Source organism: Heliconius melpomene, chromosome 16 (genome assembly GCF_056956725.1).
Source record: "Heliconius melpomene rosina isolate 202511_hmr_F chromosome 16, ASM5695672v1, whole genome shotgun sequence".
NCBI classification, from domain to species: Eukaryota; Metazoa; Arthropoda; class Insecta; order Lepidoptera; family Nymphalidae; genus Heliconius; species Heliconius melpomene.
In genome coordinates this window covers 2,891,534-2,914,141 of record NC_140404.1, presented here as the reverse complement: position 1 = coordinate 2,914,141, position 22,608 = coordinate 2,891,534, and the positions used below count along the sequence as shown (strand labels likewise).

The following is a 22,608-nucleotide window of genomic DNA, read 5'->3' as shown; positions in this document are numbered from 1 at the left end:
GTTTCCAAACCATGTACTTCCAATAGCCGCGTGGTTCGACGTTTTTAATGACTTTCAACAAGTTCCGTTGCAAGTTGTCGCAAGAATGTTTGATAACTGAGGAATAAAAAAAGACCTATGTAAATAACATATTTGTACGAAAAATACAAAAAAAAATAATTCTAAACCAGTAAAACGATAGAAATTATCATTCACTGTAATATTTCATTCAAAGTTATATCAATATCTAATTAAAAACAATAGAATATAAAAAGCTTACCTTTCTCAAAAAAGTTACGTAAGTACTCGCACGGGGTCACGGCTCAGGAGAGCAGAGGCTTAGCCTTCACCTGCAGTGGCCTAAACGGTAATAAAGTATATTCTTTAGCGCATATTAAGAGGCTAGCGGGCGTGCGGGGAGGTTCCAACCGTTGCAAGTGCATTTTTTCGATATGCGAAAGTGCTTTGACCCCATGCGAGCAGTTAAGGGTTAAAAATAAGTAAAATTTAATTATGTCGTCTGTTATATTTCGTATTTTTTTCTATATTACTATTAATTTAAATTTTCATATCTATTCATATTCATACGATGCTAGCTGCAATAGTCATTAAACGTTCAGCTTTCAACTTTCAATTGTCCAATCAACGGGTCGATTTGATCAATTGCTTTGGTATCTTATACAAGTTGGCATAACTTACAATTATTTATGTCGTCATTAAGTTACTTAAAGACATTGCAATAATGTTAAAAATAAAAAAAATCAGCTTCACACTGTATTCCGCACACAGCACACAAAGGATAGGCAGAGGGAAGTTAGTGTTAATTCTCTCCGCCAAATTCTGGAGGCAAAGCGTATTTTGAACGGAATCCACTACGTATTTCTTTTCCTCTATTCGGGATCGAACCCACAACCAGTCGCATTTACTGTCACACTTAGTGCCCCTGCGTCACGGCTGGTCTTAATAATGTAAGAATATCGGCCAATTTTACTTTTATTTCGGGAAATATTTATATAATAAATATTTATTTAGTACAATTATGTCTAATTACACCGAAACCTATAACTTAAAGCTATGAAATTATTCATCTTAAAAACATATAATTTAAAGACCTTAGCTCTAAAATGTTATATTTTATTATAATTCTCAAAGGCAATTATGCTTGTTATGTCTAGCCCTTTTTATGTAGTACTAGCGCTCCGCCCGCGGGTTTGCCCGCATGTATTTCATAATTATTTATTTTCTGTTTCTCATCTGAATTATTTTCATAATCTAATAATATAAGAAATTTTTATGTATATATATAAAATATACAATTTTGTAGCAATACTATGGCGTACATTTATTTATATTGAAATATTTACTTTATTTATGAACCGATTGCAATAAAATAAACATTATGATATATGTTAAGCGGACTTAGCCAAAAGACAATTGTGAAAATGGCAATTAAATCAGCTAAGCCGTTTCTGAGATTAGCGTGAACAAGCGCACAGACAAACAAACAAAACATTTAAAAACTAAATTTGGGTTCTATTACATTGTCAAATGTCCCCAAAAAAATATTTATTTAATATTTAATTTTTCTCATATATCTTCTGTAAACAGATACCAATCAGTTACCATTTTTTTATAAGTAAGTATAGATTTCGATAAAACAAAATCATTTAATTTCTGCTTTAAAGAGTCTGTCAACCGTCAAATGTAATGAAGCTGTGTTCTTTGAAATTAAGAACAATGAGACTACTATGCCTAAGAGAATTTAAAATGCTCTCAATCTCTTTATGTCAACTTAATAAAGATATAATTACTGGTCTCAAGGCATATGCGGGCTTACAATCTTTGAGACGTCGTCGTTATAAAAACATATTAAAAGGATGTCTTCATAAAATGTCTTATAAGGAACGTTAAGTTATTTTTTCATTTAAAGGTTACGAAGCGATGTGCGGCGTTGAGTTCCACCAATACCTCTAGAATCTGGCGGAAAGTGAGGAACGTAAGTAGCTTAATGGGAAAAGTGTCTTAACACTATGTTTCCAGATTCCCTCTGGTGTGTGGTATGCTTAGCATGAAGCATGCTCCCGTGAATAACTCGAAATGGTGCCATCATCTTCTTTTTATCATCACCACAGAAGGAAATATCATCAGCACCACCTGGATGCATTTTTGGACCATTAAGACATCGTGAATCTGAGGCTTTACTGGTGAATCGTTCATTCCTGTACCTGTTATATGAATTTGTATTTAAATTCAGATACATATATATTATAAAATATAGCCTAGTTACGAATTCAGTGAAATTAGTTAATAATAATGAACTATTATACTTTTAACGACCAATGCAAAGTACATTTAAAATATCTTTATAATAATATAAGAGTGTTTCAACTTTTTATAGTTTATAGTCTAAAGAAACTGCTGTTAAAATAACGTCTGTGGCGACAATGGTCGTTTGCTGTTAACGATTTCATTTTTAAATCCACTTTTACGATTAATATAGTTGGTTCTAAAATACGTTCTGTTTTATATTTTACTTAATAAAAAATACTATAATGGGAGCTTAAAAATATATCTGAAAAAGTTTTTTTTTTATCATTTTCTTATATGAAAGTTTTTATTTATAAGTTGGCTGTAGTTAGTGAATTGAAATTTCGTGTATGTACTTATCTTCAGCTATTTACCTTCACATTATGCTATGAAGCAAGGTAGTCAATTATTCATTTCCTATAAATATAAAAACTTTTTATACTTAAAGAATAATTGAATTATGAGAAATTTATTATTTAGCAAAGCTTACTATGCAAGCCAAGACTATCATAATAATAATAGTTTATGGAATTAAATGCTGTTGATGCTCACTAGGGAAACGTCTATTGTCAACTATATTTCAACAAGAGCAACTGTAGAGTTTCTTGTCAGACTTGCCGGTTCTTCTCATCAGAACTGCCTTCTGAGCCAGTGGTAGGTTCTTGGAGGACTGACAATACTGACATTTCTGTATAACTTGACGATTTAAAAGTACTTGTAAAGGTTTAATCGAATAAAGAATATTTTGATTAAATTTTGATTTTATATAGTGCGAGTCCTGCGCCCGTGGCACTATTGTTTGATTACTATATGATTTGTTTTGCATATTATTAACATTGTTTCATATTGCATTCGCGCTGTTGCATATTGCAGGCGCATTTGTTACTAGTATATTATGTATTTGTATCGTCGTATCTAATATATTTAGTTATTGACAACGTGTAAATTTGAATTGTGGAAAACTATTTTGATGATTATTTATATTTATGAGAATATTAAAATCAGCTTCACGCTGCATCCCGCACACAGCAGGGCAGACGGAACCTAGTGTTAAGAAACTCTATTTCTCATTTTCTGTCGAATTCTGGAGGCAGAAGATTATTAAGCTACAATATTGGGTAAATAAAAGGATTGATGTTTGATTTAGCTATTAACATCAATTTTAATTATTCTTTTCATAAGCCAAATATATTCAAAGGTATGTATAATATTTTATGTTTTCTAAAAAAATATTTAACATATGTAATGGTTGGTTGTCTAATTTATATTACCGGCAATGACAGTAATCGAATTCGTGTGCCTGTATTGTGTTAAATTAAATATTCAACTGACGTTGACATTTGACGTAAGATATATTTGACGTAAGTTGAATCTATACTAATATAGTAAAGCGGAAGAGTTTGTTTGTTTGTTTGTTTGAACGCTAAGATCTCTAGATCTACTGGTTCGATTTACTTTGTTTTTGTTTTGTATGAAAGCTGCATTCCTCAGAAGTGCTATAGGCTATATAACATTACATTACAAATATGTACTAATAAATTAAAATACTTTCTAATTTGACATGCAATTTATTCTGCCATGTTAATAACAACCGTCGTCGCTACGCGACCGCGTTCGTTACCGCGTCATTTTGATATTCATCCTTATGAAAATAAATATAGTAGTCATTTTTAGCATTTCATCTAGATTGAAATTATATTTCTATAGAAATTATATTCTTATATTTCAAGCAGGCGTAGCCGCGTCCGGGTCCGCTAGTATTAAATATTCAAAATAATTTTATCGAGTTAGTACGTAAGGAATTTCTGAAGAAGGGTCGTTAGCGTCTGGAGGACTGACCATAAAAGCACTCTTAGCATATCCAGATATGTTAAGGTATGCTAATATATTATAATACAATTATTCCATAGCTGAGTAAGGATCTAGGACTGGTGTCCCACTGTCGATCAATAAAAAACATAGCACCGTATATAGCTAGTGCCCGACGTGGCAATGAGTCAGTCAGTCAGTCCAAGGATGTATTAAAGTAAGTCGTACATAAACTGTTAGGATTAGCGAGGATAGGATACGTCAATACGAGTGTGAATTACGTTCGGTTCCGACGTCGCGGCTGGAATATTAAATTGCTTTATTAAAACGTTGTACCGAATGTTGAATAATAAGCAATGAGCTCTTGTTAAAAAAATCTAGTCAAGTTCGAGACGGACTCGCACAGCGATGGTTCCGTATAAATTTGAGGATTGTAGGGCACGACACTTTTATAAAGTTAACAAACTTAGGAATGCGGGCGTAAGTACTTATTTTATGAGAACAACAATTGTAAGCTTTTAATGATTTTTTTATGAGAAATACCTATAAATTATATAGTTTTGACAGACAGCCACAAATACAGACGCACAAAGTGATCCTAAAAACGTTCCGGTTTTCCTATTGAGGTGCGGGACCCTAAAAATGCTTATTTTATGAATGACTATTGAAGCACGAAGTGGGAGACGATTAGAACACAATTAGCTTTCAAGTCCACGTGCTTTGTACAATGGTGTGGAAATTCCACGCTTATTAAAATGTAATTTTATATTGGCTTTTATTTGATTTTTATGTATTCAATTTGTTTCATATTTTATTTGGGAATTTAAATGATATATATTATAGATATTAATATTATGAGGCCAGCCGTAGCGCATGGGTTCGATTCTCATGCGCAAAGGGTGACGTTAAGTTCCATCTCTCACAACGCTATGCCTCCAGAATTCGAAAAAGGGGGAATAGGGGGTAGAGTTCATTGGGCAAAAAATATATTTTATTATGCATTTCCAAATTCCAAAGCATAAAGTGTATGATGTCACTTCAAATTGTAATCACTTATCATTAATGTCAGTAGAACATTCCCCTCGATAACCTATGACGTGTGCGTCACCCATTCATGTTGATAATTACTTAATTTGGCTGACTGACCGAAATTCGCAAAAACACGGCTTGTAATGGCTTTATATTTATTACTATGTAAATGTTGGCATTAAAATGACTTATCAAGAAGGTTGAGTGCTTTGTTTTTTTTAATTATAATTATTAATTGAAGTTTTGAATTAAAAACCCAACAAGATTAAAAGTTTAAATTATACCTAGCTTACCTAGTATACATTTAACAAATTGTATCTAAATTCTTCGAAACGTTCATATATGAAATACCGTCAAATCAATTCGTAATATTTAAAGAAGTATTTGTTTTCTTGTGGAATATTATAGATGTAAAAATTAAAATATATACATTTTTTAGCTTAACTCTATACAGAGTTAAGCTAAATAGCACCGCACATAGCAGGAAACCAGAATGAACCTAGTGTAAAGAAAGTCTGCAACCTACTTTCCGCCGAATGGTGGAGTCGTTTTGAGTAGCGGAACTTAACGCCGTACTTTTGCCTCGACTCTAGGGCGAAGCTGGCCTCAATATTAGCGTTATAGCTATACCTAAAAATACCTAAAAGACCACTTAGGCCCATATTTATAAGTCGCTCTTAAGTCAGAGATCGATCTTGAGATACTGTTTTCATTTACAAATTATATCTATGGAATAGAAAGGCATCTCAAAACCGATCTTAAACTTGAGAGCGATTTATAAATTTGGATCTTAATATATGAATTGAATAGAAAAGGATCTCTTAACTATCGCATATTTACATTCTGAGTATACGTGTATATAATAAAATTCCGCAGTGTATTCTTAGTTTGCCACTACAAAAATTTAAAATATCTGTAAAAAAAATTCTAACAAGTAAAGCGTATTACACTGTTCAAGAATATCTAGAAGATAAACATGTATGGAATTAATGGCTATTGAATGTAATGCAGGATAGCTGCCAGCAAATATAATAGATTGTACCATTGATTTTGAGAAGAGCAACTGTTGAGTTTCTTGCCGGCTCTTCTCAGCAGAACTGCCTTCCGAACCGGTGGTAGCTTTTTGTATATGAACAAAAACTCGACGATTCAAAAGTGCTTATAATAATTGCCTATTTGAATAAAGAATATTATGAATTTGAATTTGAATTCTGTTATATCTTTACAACACAATTGCCTTATATAATATAAACCGGCTTGGAAAAACAAATATGACCTGAAAACATAGAATGCCTTATTATCTACTCATATCACGTCCAACGGACCGACAAGTTGCTCTGAAAAGTTAGTAATTAAAAACTACTTCCGTACAAACAACGAATCGGCCGCTGGTTTTGTTCAGTAAATGCTACGAGCGGAATGGCTGGATCATATGAAATAAATTGTTCAATTTCCTAATGCTTCTCTCCATTGTGCTGAACGGAGTATATCGGGAGCTCGAAAATAAATTGAATATGGCGAATTTAAATTTGAAACTAAAAGCTTGTGATTTTTATACGTTTCTGTCGAGTTTTACGGTTTAAGTTGCGTGTTTTACTTGTTTTGATATTATATACTCAATTGAAGCATTAATGGCCGCGTTTTATTTTACAACTAAATGTGTATTGTTTTTTCTTTTTCTCGGTTTCAGTTACGTAAAAAGCCTTTTTTACTTTTCACTTAGTATCACTATGTTTCTTTTTTATAACTTTTTTTAACATAAACATTTAATTTTTCAAACTAGGGTTTCGCCCTCTCTTCGCTTCGTTCACAATTTTTTTAAGGCTGACGATGTATGACGAGGCTAAGACAGTTGTCAACATTTTTACGACAGTAAATTGTATCAATTTTAATAAAAATTAATATGATTATTTCATTATTTTATATAAACTAAACAAATTGACACGTTAACATCTTACATCTATATATATAGAACGTAGAGCAACTGCTGTTGCGCCCCAGCCTTGTTTTTCTCGCCTTATTTCTTGTCTAGATACAAACTTCACGCGGAATTTAAAATCCCCTCTGTCGAAGTTATCTTCGGCTTTTGTATTTTGAAATAACTTATACACAGCTATATGTGAAATTGAATTTTATAGAAGAATCATATAGAATATTCTATATAATGTAATATGAAAAGCGTGAGGAATTTTTTCATCACATATATTATATGTGATTATAAGAATTAATGAAAGGAAAAAATATACATATATATATATATATATATATATACGAGTATATATATATATATATATATACTCGTATATATTGGGCGAGAGATTTAAAACAGGTACTCTATAGTCATGTGTGGTAATGTCCAGAAACTTACTATCCATACCTATATTATCAAATTAGAAAGTAACTCTGTCTGTCTGTCTTTTACGCAATCAGGGCCAAACCGCTAATTTAATTGTGATAAAATACTCATACAGAGATACTTGAGGGTCTCGGGATGAACATACGATACTTTTTTTCTCATATTTGTAATATTGTCGATATATAATAATATATTAAAGTACTTATTAATTTGACATGCAATTTATTCCGCCATGTTAATAACAACCGTCGCTATGCGACCGTTGCTAAGCAACGATTTGCAAAGAATGTTGTTGTTAGAAAACGTCACCCAAAATGAGCTTGCTTAACGCATCTCTCTATTGAAAACTGAAATTAATTTCACAAATATATTTAATAAATATTCGTATAGTTCAAGCGGGCGTAGCCGCGTTCGAGTCCAACTAGTTCATTATATATTGAAAAATAATATTATTAAGTTGGCATTTTCCATTTAAAATAATTTTATTTGTCATCATCGATAAAACCAAATAGCTTTAATTTAATGTCTTTAAACATTTCAATACAGTATCCTATAGTAATGATAATGTTTATTGTTTGGCTATTTGGCTATTTGATAATGTTTATTGTTTGGCTATATTTATTTTTTTTACAAATCTTTAAATACTATGTGTACTATATGTATTATTTATTTATTATGTTTATTTGAATGTATAGTAATGTATATTTATCTACGTATATGTATGTGTTATTTATTTAGTGTATTTTAGTGTATATTAGTTATATATATTTATTTATTTATATTATTATTGTTATTAAATTCCTTATATTATAATTTAATGCACCACCCACCACCTTCTTTTTTATACAATTCCAACAACTAAAGGTTGCCTGGAAGAGATCGCTTCAAGCGATAAGGCCGCCTTATTGTACATGTTTTTGTTAATTTTTGTATATAAATTATGTAAATTTTTTTTGTTTTTGTGCAATAAAGGATATTGTATTGTATTGTATTGTATTTGAGAGTTTCAATTGCATAGTTATATTTATTTATACAAGTTACGTGAATAATTTATGTCTATATTTTTTTATCATGCTAGATTTCATTAATTTTAGAACAAAAACCATACGATGACAATTAAATGTTTCTTTAATAATTTCACTTTAATAAAATCAGCTTCACGCTGTATTACGCACTGAGCAGGATAGGCAGAGGGAATCTAGTGTTAAGACACTCCGTTCCTCACTTTCTGACCAATTCTGAGAAACGAGAACATTTCCTACGCTAGAAGAGCTTGAAGGTACAACGTAGATGGGTGATTGCAAGACTCGGTATTTTACACAGAATTTCACAAAATACAGTCCACTTTCTTTTGCTTCTCGTTGTAAAGACTCGCCTTGCCGGAATATAGTACAGTTTTCGGCCACCCCAATTGCTGACGCAATGTTTCTTCTGATCTTTCTAAGATCGTCATTTTCAAGATTTCTTTGTAAGCTCGAAATTTTATAAATATGTAATTTTTTACATACTTTTACAATTTTAAGCTTTCGTGGTCGGTCTAATCGTGGTGCAGAAGCAGAACCGTTTGACTGTAAAAGCGACTGGTTATGGGTTCGATTTTCACTTGGGAAAAAGAAATATTTAACATTTTCATTTAATAATTGATAAAGGGGCAAAGTGCTTGAGTTTTATGCAACCACGGTAAATAATGAAGTATAGCATGAAATATTTCAAATATAATTGTTATATAATATTCTTTATTCCACGAAATATACATAAGAAAACAATAAAAAACATTTAGTTCACAAAGGTGGACTTATCTCTGTAAAAGATTTCTTCCAGCCAACCAGTGGAAGTGGATGAGTTACAAGTAGCGGTTGTTGTTATTTTTTTTTCATTCTCCCGAATAGGAATTGAATCCACAGCCGTTGCGTTTCAGTCACACGCTCAGGCACATGATTTAAATGTAAATTACCATTTAACTTGCCAATAAGTTCCTAAGATATATCGATAATACCGATTAACGTATTAGCTGGTTAACGGAGCTTTCCCCATTGCAACTCACTGTACAAGTTCTTGCGGCGCCCAGCTGCGACACATACGAGGCTGTAATTTCATATATTTATGTTTTTGTTTATATGTTGTGTATTTTCCACTTCTTTTGCCATCCATTTCATTTTCTTGCAGCGTTTAGTGACGTGATGTTATTAGTATAAAGCTGAAAAGTAGTATATTGGAAGACGTGCCTATGCGGGATAAAGCTCTTCACGTTTTTGGTATAGCTGGGTTGGTGTACAGGCCTAAGTGTTAAGAAATTCCCTTCTCGATCATGTTGTACTTTGACTTACCAAAGTAAAATCCCTTCAAATTTATTCCAGATGGGATTGAATCTACAACCATAATATAGCGTTTGCTTAAACACAGACCCACAGCGTCACAATGGCCTCAGTCGGTTAAATGTATGTAAATGAATATTTAAATGTAAAAGAATGTAAAAGAATGTAAAAGAATGTAAAAGAATATTTAAGTAATGTTCAATAGATTCTTAAGGGTTCCGTATATCAAAACAATGGGTTCATTTTTTGTCGGGTCTACGTTTGCTAAAGTATAGAAAAAAAATAATCTAAATTCATATCGTTATTGTATTTATGTTTATAATCTTTTACCATGCTAAATTTCATCAATTTCGTTGTAAACATCGTACGATGAAAAGTAAACATTATTTTAATAACTCTTAATGGAAACGTCATTGCAAAATATTCACATTTTCGATCGATCGATTTTACATTTTCAATAAAAATAAAATGTTTCAAATATTAATTAAATCAAATATTTTGCGAAACGAGAAGCTCCAAAATATAATATAAATGGATTGATTCCATCATCTTTTTTATGGATTGATTTTATCATATTTTTCTCTGAAATTGGCGCGTACCGAAAACCTATAGAGTACTTCGCGTTCCTGTTACAATATTAACAAAGAAAATATACAGAAACATGAAAATTTATATATCAGAAAAAGAAACATAATGTTTGTTTGTATTTAATTTTATACGAGTGTAATGAAAGTAAATACGCAAACAATAACTTAAGTGTCTCAACTTTAACGATTTGTAATTCACGTTGATCTAAAGTCCTAAAATCCTGCGGGCAACCCCGACTCTCACTTGACCAATTTATTTTATCTCAATTATGTCTACATTTTGAAATCATAATAAAATATTAATATTAAGCTCTAATAACATATATTGGCTAAATGTTACAAATATAAGTTTTGTTGTTATCGCTAAATTATTAGTTCATTTACATTCGCATAATGCGAACAGAACAGCTAAAGAATTAATTATGCATTCAATTAATAGAACATGTGATAATGATATGATTATGATTTAGTATCGAATTAATATTGCGGCTTTGCACTAATATTTGGTCTAGGCATGTTTAAATGTTCTAGATTAAACTTTACACTAAATATAGGTAAAAGTACCGATGTATGTAATTCTGTTGTAATTTTTTATGTAATTCCCGAAGAAGAATATGTTGAAATTAATATAATAATTGATTTAAAAATTGATATTTCACTGTTAAATATATTCTAGTACAGCGTTGGGTTCCGTCACTCATCGCGCAATGTCTTGAGGAATTTGTCGGAAAGAGTAGAACGGAGTGTTTTAACATTTGATTCACTCTATCTTTTTACATGCGGAATACAGGTGACACTGTGAAAAAAAACTACGAGGACAATATATAATCTCTGTAATAACATATTTATATGTCGCTGACATTTCATTTTCAACTTTTTGTTTTTTTAAACATAATTTTAAGTTTTTAAATATCTTCTTCAAATGTAGACCGCTTACAATTTGATTAAAATTTCGATTTTTTAAATTGGTTATACGATAGATCTCAGGTGGATCTAGATACAAAAACTGTGCATAGCGCGCGGTGAGTCATACTTACATACTTTTATCATGAGTAATAAAGCTCGCTCGTGAATATATAGGCAATTATAATGACGAATACATGAATATATCAAATATTCATTAATTAGAATACAAAATCTGCTTGGGATTTTGACTAGTGATAGTAGCTTCACGCTGAATCTCGCATACATCAATGTAGACAGAGAGAACCTAGTGTTAAGGCACTACGTTCTCCACTTAAGTTATTATAGTATTAATTCGCATTACAGTCACACCGCTACGCCACGACTTGTACTTAAATATAAATATTTAGGACGAAAATAATTTGCATTAAAAAGCATAGCACTATTGTACGTTCTCTTGTTTTGTTGTAATTTTTATTTTTATACACGTTTGAATGAAAACGATTCCCTCAAGCGAGAATCGAACTCGAAACCCTCGCGCTTATAGTTAGTTGCTGTGTCCTTGCGCCATAACGTGCTCTACATATATTGAACATATATTTAAACGATATTTTTTCTCTATTGTATCATTAAGGATGACAAAACATTTTACTTGTTTAGAATTGTAACTGGATATAAAGAGGAGTTTACTTAGTTAGCATTAGCAATAACAAATTCTATTTAGATTTTATCGTAGCTAACTTTCCACATTTATTTTAGATTGCAAAGTGCTGGAAATTAAATATTTATTATCTCCACCTTCACCTCGAAGCACTTCAAGCTCGGAATCAATTACCTGAGATACACTGTTTATACCGTTAAATCAATATAAGATATTGTTGATGTCTTTTTACTTAGCAATTAGTTTTTACTTGTCTCAAATATCAAACTATTATTGTTAATATGAGTATTTTTATGATTGCTGAACCGATTTTTATGGGACTTTCATTGAAAAATTGAAGATCTGGGTCAGCATATAAGCTCTGAGAGGAAAGAGAAAGTCTAGAGGAATTCTGGATCAGCAAAGCAACCTATATTGCTTTTAATTCCGGAATGAAGCGGAAAAATCGCGTTTGTCCTGCACACGTACTTCCTACGTTACTATTTAGATTTCTTCGCATATGTTTAATTATTTTTATTTTTTATTTTACAGGAAACATGGTGATGATGTGGCTATTTCACGTGGTCGTCGTGGTTATCGTGCCCGTGATAGCAGGTGTGTATAGCATTATAATACTTAATACATAAAATATATAACTTTAATTGAAGATTTGAAAATATAATTGCATCTTAATGAGAAAATAAACAAATATTAGTTTTTATTAGCTAGATAGTATGATCCATATGCTTAATATAAATTTTATTACGTAAATATCTAATACGTATTTGCCAAGTACTAGAAATTTTCTCTACAATTTCTTTAAATGTATTTGTTTAAAGTACCTTTCAAGTGTACATAATTATCTTTTCCCTGACACCTGCTTATAGCGATTAGTGTGAGCTTAGTGTTAAGACACTCCGTCCCCACTTTCCGTTCTTTTTTTGAAACATTGCATGTTGAACGGCGAAACTCAACGAATCCACAACATTTTTACAGTCAGACGCTATGCATTTGCATCAAGGCTATAGATTGCTAAATGGCGGAACTGAACGCCGCGCTTTGCTTCGTTACCAGAGCGAAGAAATTAATATAAATATTTTATTTCTCAAGTGGTAATAGAAACCACAACCCTCGGGCTTACAGTGCACCTGCGCTACGACGCCTTTTGTATAACGATATTGACACTTTAAGAAACTACATATTATATGGATCGAAAACATTAAATGACTCCTTTGACACTAGCTTCTCTTTGTCTATGACGTTGTTACAAAACTTAATTAAAGTAAAAGTTTTGATCGCAGAAATTATTTGCAATTTTGTAGGTCCTGGAAAAAGCTGTCTGATTATTTTTTTTACCAGCTCCACGCTTTATCCCCCGTATAGCATTTAGACAGAGTAAAACTTAGTGTTGAGACATTCCGTTCTCCATTACATCCCCCAAATTCTGAAGACATTGCGTGTGGGATGGCGGAACTGAACGTCTGGTTTTTGCATTGATGTCACAGCGAAGAAATGAAAATATGAATAAATAAAAAATCACTCCCTCGTGTGGGGATCGAACACGCAACTACCGCGTTACAGTATAATCGTTGGCTCAGGGGCACAAGACGCCCTCTAATTAGATTTTTGAATTAAAACTGGAATGAAGTCGGCGGGTGCGTTAAGGCAGACTGGATTTTAATTATAATGATAAAAACCTTTGGTTCTCTTCAATTCCTATGAGGAATGTTGATTGCTTTAAAATTATTTGTTAACTACCGTCAGTTATAAAGTTCAAAGCAATTTTCATGCTTTTTAAACGCAGGCCTAATTACGACGTTTTTGTAGGACAGCTAGTAGGTATGTAACTATATAATTATCACTTAATTTGGTTGTCGGTTCAAATCCAAGGGGGCTAATTGTAATATGAAAATTTGTATATTTTTACAAAGCTCTCTAATTGTCAAAAATCTCTAATTAAAATAGTTTTGTGTGCGTTGAATTGAATAATGAATGAAAACGTCACAAACTTAAATATCATCCACACCATCTGGATGCGTGGCACTCCATTACTGTGCGGTTTCGTAGGAATTTCCTTCCACGCGCCACCGAACTGTGGAATAGCCTACCCGCGGCAGTGTTTCCAGGTCGGTACGATATGGGTACCTTCAAAAAGCGCGTCTATCTCCACCTCAAAGGCCGGCAACGCACCTGTAGCTCCTCTGGTGCTGCACGGGGTCGTGGGCAGCGGTGATCATCATCAGGTGACCCGAACGCTCGTTTGCCTTGTCCTTTTTCCATAAAAAAAAAAAAGAACAAAAATATACATATATGTAGATATATATTGTAGAAATATTAATGTGGAAATGCTAATAGGGCGGCCACTTTACGCATTTTTAATTAACATCTTATCTATGCTATAGTGCTATAGTGAGCGAGCAATTTTATCGAATAAGATAAACTAAAGTAGAATAACTTAGTCTGGAGACATGTGCTGGAATAAGCCAGGAATATTCAAGTAATCCACCAACTATTGGATATTATACTTTCTTCAAGGAGAGAGTGTCCGAATACTCCGTTCTCAACGCCCCAAATCTACATAGTGTTTTCAGTGGTGCTACGCTGCGCTTTGTCTTAGCAGAGCGGAAAAATAATTTGGTTTTAGCTTTACGCCAAATCCCGTACATAGAAGAGTAGGCAGAAGGAAACTGGGAACTTAGTGTTACGCCACGCCGTTCTCCACTAAAATACTGGCGTTCTCCACTTTCTGTTGAATTTTTAAGGCATTTAACGTGTTGCAGAACTAACAGGTAACGTGTTGCAGAACAACACAACCTTTAATACTAAATTTGGACAAACAACTAATGTTATAAGGGTTCCTTTTTTAAAAGGTACGGAACCGTAAAAATAAAAAAAACAACCAAAATATATTGGTTTCTAATACATAAAATTCTTACAAACGAATAATTCACGTGAGCACCATTTGTTTATTCATTAAAATTAATTGCCAACACAATCAGTGTGTTTGATCCTAATAGATTGATGGCTCCGTCTGTCCCTTCGATAACTATCTCTTGTTACTTTCGAATGCCGCGCGGTCCATTGCCGCGCGGACTCGGGTGCGTTCCTTTACGCCTGTCAGTGTAGCGGCTGTGTATTTTGAAGTGGTAAATAGAGTATAATTTGTTATTTTAGGATGCTGTGGCTTGAAACGAGTTTTTTTTCGTATTATATAATTTTAAAGAAGATCCTTTTTATTTTAAACTGTTTCTTATATAAGTATATGCCTTTTTCGTAGAAATGGGAAAAATGAGGCCAGACGTGGCCCAGGGGCACGAGCATGTGACTGTAAACGCGACAGGCTTTGGGTTTGATTCCCACTCGACGAAATGAAATATTTAATATTTTAATTGGTATCGAGGCAAAGCGCGGCGTTGAGTTCCGCAGCTCAACACGCAATGTCTCCTCTTCGGCGGGAACTGGGGAACGGAAGTGTCTTAAAGTGTAGTATGACACATTCTAAGTGCCTGAGGTGACTCTGACCGCAGGTACAGCCTTCCTGTAGCCAATGAATGAAATTAAATGGGGAAATCCAAAACAAAAATAAATTGTTAATTCGAGTCGCTAGTTCCTCAGATTAGCGTATTCAACTAAACTAACTCTTCAACTTTCTTCAATGCTTTTGAAACAGAATTTCTTTAGACTGATAAGACAACGTGTAGAAACTTTTGTCACCCCGAATAAAATTTATCTGAATAGAATTATTAAGACTGGAGTGAAACCACCAAAAACTTAATTTAAAGATTTATTTAGTTAAAGAAAATAAGAAATTTAGACGTTAAATAAAAATATTGACGTGTATATAAAATTTCCCATTAAATGAAAAGCATTACAATAATCCTATATCACTATAATCACGGAACCTAATGTGGGGAACGTAACTTACGGAACTTTATGAGGAATGAACTGTCTTAACACTAGGTTCCTAGGTTCCCTCTGCCGACCCTGCTATGGGATATGCCGTAAAGCTACCAGAACCTAATTTAAATAGGCACTAAACGCACTTGACCAGATTTTTTGTATTTGAATTGGTCCGCGACGCTCCCGGCGGATGCGGCAGGTAGTCGCGCACACACTGACAGCTCATTTATTGTCGGGCAAATAAAGAACACTAATACAGTAGCAGGTTCCGTAGATAAGTGTGGAGATACGAGTATGCTTCACGGCTCGGTCTCAAAACCAGTTTTCAGTAAACTGATGTATTAATAAAGTTATACTTAATGTTTAGTTAGTATGTTGTCAAATTAACAGCTTTTAGTTTGATATAGAGGTGATGCTGTGGAGTTAAAGATGGTGTATTTTATATTTTTGGATGTGGATTTTATACATTTATAGAAAAAAATAAATAATACATTTAATATATTTCCACTATTTTAGTACTTTTTGTGTAAAAATTATATTAAGATTATAATCTTAAGGAATAGACAAATATTTACTCGTATATAAATATTTTGTTGATTGAGTGAAATGTTTTTTTTTAAATATCAATATTTAAGTAATGTAATGGTTTAGAAAGAATAAAAAAGTTAGAATAAAGAGAAATAAGTATTACAACTTAAGAAATACCAGACTTTTATATAAAACATCGACAAATAAATTTGTATATATACGTACAAGATTGAAATAAAAATACTGTATATAAAAGGCGCGAGGATTATTTGTTAAGCTACTTACGGATCTCAAAAAAAAAAACTTGTGAATGCGACCGGGAACTTCGAAACCTCTAATATGTGCGTGTGGGTGTACTATGTTTATAGATAGTTTTTTGTGTATCTTTCAACATGTGTGTTTGTGTGTGTGCGTGTGTGTAGTGTGTTTGTGTGTGCATGAGTGTGTTTGTGTTTTCTTATGCAGCAATTTCACGGTAACTCGTTACACTGTCTCCTTTATTGGGTTTTATCATTATGTGCTAACTAGCGATTTTATTTTGTGTATCTCCTATTTTTTTGGATGTATTGGAAAGAACGAAGTGTTAGGACACTCCGTGTTGTCCTACGTATTGCTTAAATTGATGCATGATGTTAAGTTAAATCAAATTACATTTGAAGTTAAATTACTCATAGACTTTGAAATTGTCATAAATATACATTTTTACTTATAAGTATTTTAACAAATGAGACAATACAATAAAATAAACCAAGTAACAGATTTATTTGAATAAAAACTTAAATCAGCTTCACCCTGTATCCTCCGGGATACAATAGGGAAGGCGGAAAGTGGAACCTAGTGTTAACTTAACCTCTGGCAAAAAGTATAAAAAATAACAATTTACGTTGTTTTCCTATTCCGAAGGCTTCGGTTACGGTCATGCAATTTTGATAAAATTTAACATATTTTTTATATAAATGAAATAAATAAAGAATAAATAATCTACTAATAATTTGGTACACCAGCTACAGCTGAACACGGTATATTAAGAAACAGCTATAATTACACTGATGGACAGAACCATTTAGCTAAATTAGGAGCGCTCGTAATTCTTTCAAAAGATGAGTTTTTATTTCGACTCGATTGTAAAGTGCGGTGTAAAATAATATTACAAAATAAAATAAGCTTTTTACGTTTTATTTAAGAATGAATTGCCGTCTGTTTTCTTTAATGTTTATTTTATAGCAAATGTTAATAGCCTTAACGTTTGCTGTATCTTTTTCAGTTCAATCCATTTATTGTTATAGTCTCTCAAATTGAGAAAAAAAGTATCTAAAGTTGAATTTCTAATAATTACATTAAAGATGAGGTCGTAGGAGCATATGCGTGTGTCTATAAGCGTGATAGGTTGTGGATTTGATTCCCACTAGAACAATAAATCAATTAAATAAATAAAATTAGTAGCCATAAAGTAAAAGTGGGTATAGGGAACCTAGTGTTTAGACACTCCATTCCCCACTTTCTGCCGAATTCTGTAGTCATTGCGTGTCGAGTGGCAGAACTCAACGACGCCCTTTGTCCCGACACCAGAGCGAAGAAATGGAAATATAAACGTAAATAAATATTTCACTTCCTCGAGTGGGAATCGAAGCCACAACCGTCGCGTTATAGTCACACCCTTGTGCCGCTGCGCTACGACGGCCTCGAATTATAAATTAGGTAATAGTAATACAAGTTATTATGTAGGTATTAAAAATAATATGAAAAATGAATCAGAAAAATAAATCCCACGATGAAATTATTCTTGAACAGTGATCCGACGTAGAGATAAATATGTTAAAATGCTTTGAATATTCCAAACGGTCGTTGCTATTTGCTTCGAGATTTATCTGATAATAGTATTCTTAGATTTAAAACGACGTAAGTACTACATTGGATCTTGTAGACAAATAAGCTATAAGCTCTAAGATTTAATATTTTTATAGCTTCACGCTTTATCCTGCACATAGTGGGGTAGAGGTAGGTAGAGGGAACCTGGGAACCTAGTGTTATGACAGTCCATCAGTTCCCATTAGGGCACGTCCGTTTCCAATTTTGCGGCGAACTCTTTAGGCATTGCGTGTTCCTCGAATGGAAATCGAACCCATAGCCTTTACAGTCACGGCGGCAGGCCTTTAAGATTTGAATCTTAGTACTAAATATAGACTATGCGACAGTCGAAATGCGTCATTCACATTTCAATACTCTGGTCTTGCGCTTCAAGGACGCCAAGGTATGTCTCACTGGCCGTAGGACTAGTGGAATGCAAACAAAAACTATATGTTTATATTTTTCATACTGTTTCGTTTAGAGCTCGGCTATAATTAAAGGTGATAAAGCTCACTCGCTTTATTTTTATTGTTATGATAATTATTTAATCTAACGGGACCAAATAGGCTATAAGTATTTAACAGTTAAAATACGTGATCCCAAATTATTTATGTTGATATATTAAACATTTTATTGCAATATTAATGAGGACTGTAACGCGACGGTTCTGGGTTCGATCCCCAATTGAAGGAATGAATTATTATTTATTAATATTTTCATTTCTTCCCTCTGGCACCAAGTCCCGCCCGCCGTTGAGATCCGCCACTCAACACGCAATGCCACAAAAAATTGGCAGAAAGTGGGGAACGGAGTGTTTTAACCCTAAAACTGATATACTTATTTATAGTTATCGATTATAGTTTGAAATCCTAGGTCCATTTTATTACCTAGTTTTTATTATTGTATTTCGGGGGGGTAAATAATAAAAATGAGTTTTATAAAAGCGGTATTAAATAATTCCATTAATATTTTGTCACACGGTTGACAAGTCCAAGCTATAAATATTTTAACTTGAAAATATGAAAGATTCATTGAAAATTTAACTATTAAAGAAATTTTCTTTTTCTCACAGAAATCGACATGGAGTTCGATAAATACCCTGAATCGGTGACAGCGCCGGTGGGTGATGAAGTAACCTTCGAATGCTCAGTCAGAGTTCCTGGTGAAAGGCTCACGTGGAGATGGAGACCAGACAACGAGCAGTGGAGCCACTGGCGTGACATCAACGCTACTAGCGTCAAGGAAAACATGTCTACGCGGTTGGTCGTCCAGGTGGAACCTGACATGGTTACTGCCTTTTATCAGGTAATTTAAGGAGCCTTCTATTTTTCTTTACTTTTAATTTTGCTAAGAATAAAAAAAAATATAATTTTACCTTAAATTGTCGGTGTTATGATAACCTGTGTTCAAATTCGCCCTTGTTTGTCATTGATTATAGAATCTATTAATTAATTATTTCACGTGAGAATATGGCTGTTTTTGATTAAATATTTCGGTGCTGTGCGAACAGAAGCCAATGAATGTTACCACAAATTAAAATCGATTCTGAGAATGACTTTTAATACTATTGATTCAATATAAGACGAAAAGAATGGCCTGCTGAAAATATTTCCTGTTGGGAATCCTTATAAAAACTACAAACAATTAAAAGTTGTATGTGTAGTTTAGTTTTAGTTTTTAGTCATAATTAGCTGAATGTATGTTAGATATGAATGGTACGTAAAGGACAAACGTTGTAAGAAAAACGTAAGATTCTTTGGAATCCTTCGAAGTCTTTTTTAAACACTGCAAGGATATTTTTGTCTTTTATAAGGTTAACCGTGGACAAACGTGACATACGTTGCAAAGCTGAAAGATTTTGTGAGTGATTGTTGTAGATTGGAATTGCGTGTTGAGTGGCAGAACTCAACGCCGCGCTATGCCTCAGTACCAGAGACAGGAAATGAAAAAAATAATTTCTTTTCCTCGACTGGAAATCGAACCTACAATCTGTCGCGATTACAGTCACACTTTTGTGCTCCGCCGCCAAGATTGACCTCAAGTTGGTTATCTTCTGGTTGCATACAAAAATGTATGAAACGATATGAAACATCACAAATATAAATGTGACAAATTTATGCAATTCCATTTAAGATAGAACCTTACTGTGGTAACCTGGTGAGATAACGAATAAAAATATAATTTTAATATATTAATAAATAATACTGTAATAAATTTACACTAGCTTGAAATATTCATGAAGATGTTGGAGTTAGTAGGTATATATTTAAACATTATATAAAAATAATATTTTCATTTTTTTCGCTGTAGTAAGACGGCAAAGCTTGGCGTTGAGTTTCGACACTCAAATATAAAGTTCAGCGGAAAGTTGTGATCGCAGTGTCGTAGTACTATTTTTCCTTTTACCTACCTGGCTATATGCGAGATTGCTTGAAAATATACCTTGAGATACTTTAAAAATGATATATTTTTTATAGTGCGTAGTGTGGTATGGAGCAATCAGCTTAGTGTCTATACCTGCTCGTCTAGCCATCGCTAAGGTGGACCTCAGCAGGAATACTCCAGAAAAACGTATAATAACAGCCCCGTTATATAACACAGTGGTACTGCATTGTAAGGAACCCTTGTCTGAACCACCTGCGAGACTGAATTGGTGGAAAGAAACTAAGGTATTTATATATTTGTATTTCCACATATAATTTATATGATAAATATTTATATGAATAAGTAAAAGTAACTTAATATTTCGTTTTAATCCTACTCATATTATAAATGTGAACGTTTGTGAAGATGGATGTTTGTTCCATTTTTACTCAAAAACTAATGAACGGATTTAGAAGGCATTTTACAGTAATATAGCTTATAAATATCAGTATAACATATAGGTTGCATATTATGTAAACATTTTGTATAGTATATAACAATAAGTTTAAGCAGGCGAAGCCGCGTTTGAGTCGCTAGTCTAGTATAAATATTAAAAAATATTATTACAGTTATTGACGAACGAAAGACTTTCATCCCTTTGGTTAAAATTTTAATGATTGTGGTATTCCTTCATTAATGTTTAAAAGGTAACATTTGACTATTAATCCTCTTAATTAAATGTTAACTAATATTGTATTTACTCATATGAGATTCGATGTGGTTTCACTGAAGGCGTGCCAATTTACTTTCGCAAACAACTGAAAATATTATATTTATAATGAATTAGTGAGAAATTATTAAAAATATATTGATATATTAGAAAAGTAGCTCTAGTTTTAGTTTACAATATATTCATGTTTTGTATTATTTCTAGGGCTCAAGAAAAAATCTAGATGTTCCTAATGGAGTACTTGTCATACGTAACGCGACAAAGGAAGACAGCGGCACGTATGGGTGTACAGCAACTAATGATATCAGCGAGAAATCCATCGACTTACCGGAGACCACTTATTTGAATGTACAGCATGAAGGTCGAGGAGGAATTAGGTGAGGATTATGAATTAAAATTGTCTTCTGTATATTTCTTACGCAAAAACTAATTTTCTTTTTCTTAACGTTATATTTTTTTTCAGAAATGTATATTTGTATTTAATACATTGTTCTTAGAAGTAAAAATAAATTCGTTGTTCGAAATGTTATGTTCTTGAATGTCACATCAACCTCAATTTTTAATGACTTTTTTTAAGACACTCCGTTCCTCATTTTACGCCGAATTCTCGAGGTTTCTTCCTGCCTACTTTACTTAACCTATTAACTTAAGGTAATCATTAAGTTAATAGGTTATCTTATATTTACTAATATCTATTTTTTTATTACTATTACAGAATCCTTTCTTACTTTGAAGTTATGATCTATCTATAATTATAAATAAATATATAATAAAATTGCACAAATAAAAAAAATAGCAAACAGAAATACTAATCATAAATAACTTAATTCATACAATTTCCAATAGATTTCTAGAAACAGAAGATTATGTGGGGACTATAAACAAGAAAGTACTAACAGTGTCAGTACACCCAGACGAAGCGTTACGGCTTTGGTGCGGCGTGGTGGGTACTCCGCCGCCAAGAGTTACTTGGACTAGGAATGGAAATGATTTGCAGGAACATTCTCAACTGTTGGTGATACAGTCTTTTACTGTTGAACATGAGGTTAGTTTTACTTTAGTATAGTGTTAGGTTAACAATAAGTACATGTTATGTTATATTTTGACTTTCGTAGATCAGATAACATGGACTCGAGAAAGAGAAATGAGAAAATCTAAAAATGAAGGATAATAAAAAATAAGTGTAAAAAATAGTGTAAATAAAAATCAACCTAAATTAAATATTTCGTTTCCTCGAGTAAAAATCGAACCCGCAACCTGTAGCGTTTACCCGTTTACGTTGCCAAGACCGAGAGACTCTATATACGAGTATT

The 22,608-nt window shown here is 32.7% G+C and overlaps 1 protein-coding gene across 1 annotated transcript in view; it reads left to right on the top strand.

Moving 5' to 3' along the window:
- Positions 1–22,608, top strand: part of LOC146530685 (interference hedgehog-like) — a 51,910-nt gene that overhangs the window by 14,514 nt on the left and 14,788 nt on the right. Inside the window, exons 2-6 of the mRNA XM_085199301.1 lie at positions 12,478–12,540; positions 19,274–19,506; positions 20,679–20,870; positions 21,500–21,672; positions 22,142–22,340. Coding sequence (XP_085055427.1) covers positions 12,483–12,540; positions 19,274–19,506; positions 20,679–20,870; positions 21,500–21,672; positions 22,142–22,340 — 855 coding nt within the window. The 5' untranslated portion in view covers positions 12,478–12,482. The remainder of the gene's footprint in view (positions 1–12,477; positions 12,541–19,273; positions 19,507–20,678; positions 20,871–21,499; positions 21,673–22,141; positions 22,341–22,608) is intronic.